Genomic DNA, 4,820 nt, shown 5'->3' with positions numbered 1-4,820 from the left:
TAGTTTTACAGTGGGGCAAAAAAGTATTTAGTCAGCCACCGATTGTGCAAGTTCCCCCACTTAAAATGATGACAGAGGTCAGTAATTTGCACCAGAGGTACACTTCAACTGTGAGAGACAGAATGTGAAAAACAAATCCATGAATTCACATGGTAGGATTTGTAAAGAATTTATTCGTAAATCAGGGTGGAAAATAAGTATTTGGTCACCTCAAACAAGGAAAATCCCTGGCTCTCACAGACCTGTAACGTCTTCTGTAAGAAGCTTTTCTGTCCCCCACTCGTTACCTGTATGAATGGCACCTGTTTGACCTCATCATCTGTATAAAAGACACCTGTCCACAGCCTCAACCAGTCAGACTCCAAACTCCGCCATGGCCAAGACCAGAGAGCTTTCGAAGGACACCAGGAAAAGAATTGTAGACCTGCACCAGACTGGGAAGAGTGAATCTACAATAGGCAAGCAGCTTGGTGTGAAAAAATCAACTGTGGGAGCAATCATCAGAAAATGGAAGACATACAAGACCACTGATAATCTCCCTCGATCTGGGGCTCCACGCAAGATCTTATCCCGTGGGGTCAAAATGATCATGAGAAAGGTGAGCAAAGATCCCAGAACCACACGGGGGGACCTGGTGAATGACCTGCAGAGAGCTGGGACCAAAGTAACAAAGGTCACCATCAGTAACACACTACAACGGCAGGGAATCAAATCCCGCAGTGCCAGACGTGTTCCGCTGCTGAAGCCAGTGCATGTCCAGGCCCATCTGAAGTTTGCCAGAGAGCACATGGATGATACAGCAGAGGATTGGGAGAATGTCATGTGGTCAGATGAAACCAAAGTAGAACTTTTTGGTATAAACTCAACTCGTCGTGTTTGGAGGAAGAAGAATACTGAGTTGCATCCCAAAAACACCATACCTACTGTGAAGCATGGGGGTGGAAACATCATGCTATGGGGCTGTTTTTCTGCCAAGGGGACAGGACGACTGATCCGTGTTAAGGACAGAATGAATGGGGCCAAGTATCGTGAGATTTTGAGCCAAAACCTCCTTCCATCAGTGAGAACTTTGAAGATGAAACGAGGCTGGGTCTTCCAACATGACAATGATCCAAAACACACCGCCCGGGCAACAAAGGAGTGGCTCCGTAAGAAGCATTTGAAAGTCCTGGAGTGGCCTAGCCAGTCTCCAGACCTCAACCCCATAGAAAATCTGTGGCGGGAGTTGAAAGTCCGTGTTGCTCGGCGACAGCCCCAAAACATCACTGCTCTTGAGAAGATCTGCATGGAGGAATGGGCCAAAATACCAGCTACTGTGTGTGCAAACCTGGTAAAGACCTATAGTAAACGTTTGACCTCTGTTATTGCCAACAAAGGTTATGTTACAAAGTATTGAGTTGTATTTTTGTTATTGACCAAATACTTATTTTCCACCCTGATTTACGAATAAATTCTTTACAAATCCTACCATGTGAATTCATGGATTTTTTTTTTCACATTCTGTCTCTCACAGTTGAAGTGTACCTCTGGTGCAAATTACTGACCTCTGTCATCATTTTAAGTGGGGGAACGTGCACAATCGGTGGCTGACTAAATACTTTTTTGCCCCACTGTATATCAGCAACACTCCTCAAAGTTTTAAGACTGCTTCCTACACCTTTGCAACAATATTAATACTTAAGAAAAACTGTTTAATGGCAGAAATATAAACACACAGAACAAGAGGTTGGTCAAATACCTTTCATTTTATTTCTTTATCTTTTTGCCACTTGGTTACAATCCTTTGTGTTTTACAGCAGTGAACATGCGCATTCAGAGCAGAAATTCAGAGTCTGCTCAAAGCTAACCAGAAAGAAAAAGGAAAGGCTTGTTTATGCGCTGGTATATGTTGCTTAAATAACATCGCTGAAGGTTTATGCCAAAGGATGGTCGCACACAAGCATCACTTCATGCCTTTGGACTTTTAAGAGCTCCAGATGTCTTCGCACTCTCTGTCCACCACCAGTTTGCCGTCATCGGTCAGTTGAAGACGGCACAAGTTGGCGACAGGTCCGCAAGAGTTTGTGCTCCACCTAGGTGTGTTAGATTTGTTGTACAGGACCAGGTTGCAGTCAGCCTGCATGATCAGACAGGCAGCATCTGATCCACAGGTGTTCGAAGCCCACAAAGGCTTCCAGCCATAGATGACAAAGTTACCATCATCCTGCAGCCATAAATTATATGTTAGATAACTGTCAACACGCATGACTGGGAAGCAAGGCTTTTATGAGCTTCTGAACTGAGAACATTTAAATTAGTCACCTGAAATATAGCTTTGTACTGCTTGTTGTTGGACACCAGGTAGTCTCCCCTGCGGAGTTCATCATTTTTGGACAAGAAGTTTCTGCTCATGATTCTAAAAGGAGAGAATATAAATGAGCTTGTATCCACAATATGCATTTAAAAGTATCAGGAATGTGTGAATCCATCAGTCAGTAGAGATGCGTAGAATACTTACAGTTTTGAATATTTCACACCAGCCGGTCTGCAAGCAGAGAGAAGGAAAGTGTTTAAATTGAAAGCAAATCAGTCCATCTTTATATCATCTGACTGGGGTGGAGTCACACTCACTGCCCTTTACAGTAAAGGGAATTGCATTTCCTAAGAAGTGTGTGTGTGTGAGGAGGGAGGGATTAGTGGAGCAGTATGTAATGGAGTGGAGCAATCGCAATTGCTGAGTGTTGTACAGGGGAGTTTGCTGCTGTGTTCTCCAGCTGTCCATTGGTTGGGGGGAGGGAGGGGGGATCAGGGGGGTTATTTTATGTGTTGTTGGAGGGTCTCTTTTTTCAACCCACAGAACTCAATATTGGGTGTGTATAGGAATTTCTTTTACTTGTGTATTAATCACATTATTTTATTGTATAATGCCTTGGGTGCCACTCACACTCATACAGTAAGGACAAATGGTGGGGGTGTAGTAAGGAAGTTGGGGGAAGCAGGAACTCCACAGGAAGAGTCTTTTTTCTCTTCGAGGACTCTGGGAGGTAGCAAGGGAGTGTGAACCTTAAGGTGTGAAACAGCTGCCGGCCCGGAGTTCGATTCTCCGGAGGGAAAATCCTGGCGATTTGAGGCCCCAGGCTTGTGTTGGGTTACGGTCCATCACAAGGACAGTGGCTCGCGCACGTTGTTGGGGAGAAGCTGGCCCAGACCTGTGTTTCGGTCCAAGTACGTCACAGGGACAGCGATTCGGGTACACTGTCGGAGTCCATTTCTACCTACTACAGTGCGCAGAGGGCGGTGTTCGTTCCTTGGTCCATAGAAGGCAAGGACCTCACGGGGACGCCCCATGTAGTTAAAATGGATCTAGATCCAGTAAAGCAGCCAGCGGAGCCGGATTAGCGGCTCGAGAGGCGGCTTGCGGCCAATCGCTCCACCGGGCCGCCCAGAAGACAAAACTCAATGCGTGACTGTATGGTAAGAACTGAGTAAATGTGTGGTGTGTAAGATTGCAGAGAACGGTTGTGTGGGAAAAGTTGATGTGTGTGTAAAAACAGTGAAAAATGGGGTTAAAAAATGTTGTGAAAATGGGAACAAAAACAAGGAAAAAAAATAGAGAGAGGAGTGTAGAAATGTGTGTAAAAGTTGTTTCCAACTAGAGGAGAGGGTGGTACTGCAGGCCACCAGCTCCCCTAGGGTGGACACCACAAAAATTTCTTTTACAGAATTGTTGATAAAAATAAACAAAAAAAAAATAGGAAGAGGGTTTGGTGTTTTTTAACGTAGGGCAACTACAGTCCTCACTTTCTGGGTTTTAAGAAAGGAGAGTTTAGAACAGAGAGAGGAGATGTGTTGTTTTAAGCAGTGATGAACAATGATCAAAATGTCTCAGTGTGTCACTTGCAGGTGAAGAGCAGACCTGGATCAATTTTTTCCACGTGCAGCAGTCGGAAGAAAATTATAGGTTAACATGATTATGAAACACTCAGCCAGTTTTTGGACTGAATTATTTTACAGCTTAACTTCCATGTGTTTGTTACCCTGAGAACACAAGCTCCAAGAATCTCTCCCTGAAGACAAGAAATGCAGTTCCAGAACAACGAGATGGATCTTAAGAGCTCACAGCAGCATCCTGAGCAGTGAAGAAAAGGTCCAGCAGCAGCAGCTGTGCAAGACAGCGACAGCAAGGAGAAAAATGGCATCATCATGACTGGATGGATGGATGTGCATTTCCAATGAGCTGCAACTTCACTGTGTGTGAATGGACCTTTGAAAAAGAATGCATGAGTTGGACATTTGCCACTTTTGGAGCAAAAATGGCAAGATGAGAGTGTTAAAGACACAGACAAAGCTGAAAGACACTGACTCTCACTGGACTGCTGCAAGGGGGAGAGATGAGATGGACCACAGTTGGAAGGAGCAGGGGAGGACATGGAGGAGGGCTTTTTTAGTGTGGGAATGAAATTTTGGGTTTAGGAACTGGGAAGAAAAAAACGACTGCCTTTCGTGGAGAATTGAAAAGTGTCTGGAGCACCGCAAAGAGGAGAGGTACACAAAAATTACACAAACAAAAAAAAAATGCATTTATCCTACTAACACAAACACACAGGCAATGAGCTCATAAAGATCAAATAGTATTAAGCATGCATTTCCATCATCGTTACCATCATCTTGTCCATTTCACTTAGTAGGTTTAGAAGGTGATACATAGACTAGTGAACTAGTTTATTTTTGGGGAAGGGTGATTGAATCATAGCAGGGGTGAACAGAATGCTGCATGGGGGTGAGATGAGTGGGGACTAATAGATTATTGAGTTTCTTCCCACTCTATGCAAGGCCACCTG

The 4,820-nt window shown here is 44.4% G+C and overlaps 1 protein-coding gene across 1 annotated transcript; it reads right to left on the bottom strand.

Annotated features, from left to right (window-relative positions):
* Positions 1–1,726: 1,726 nt before the first annotated feature.
* On the bottom strand, positions 1,727–2,537 carry LOC146511574 (B-type lectin plumieribetin-like). Its single transcript, XM_085173215.1, has 3 exons — positions 2,498–2,537; positions 2,302–2,395; positions 1,727–2,203 (listed from the first exon to the last, which is right to left on the bottom strand). The coding sequence occupies exons 2-3, from the start codon at positions 2,389–2,391 to the stop codon at positions 1,964–1,966; spliced, it is 330 nt and encodes a 109-aa protein (XP_085029341.1). The 5' UTR covers positions 2,392–2,395; positions 2,498–2,537; the 3' UTR covers positions 1,727–1,963.
* Positions 2,538–4,820: the final 2,283 nt, after the last annotated feature.

This window comes from Neolamprologus multifasciatus, chromosome 9 (assembly GCF_963576455.1).
Source record: "Neolamprologus multifasciatus chromosome 9, fNeoMul1.2, whole genome shotgun sequence".
NCBI classification, from domain to species: Eukaryota; Metazoa; Chordata; class Actinopteri; order Cichliformes; family Cichlidae; genus Neolamprologus; species Neolamprologus multifasciatus.
The sequence above is the reverse complement of the archived record's forward strand: the minus strand, read 5'-3'. Positions and strand labels throughout refer to the sequence as shown.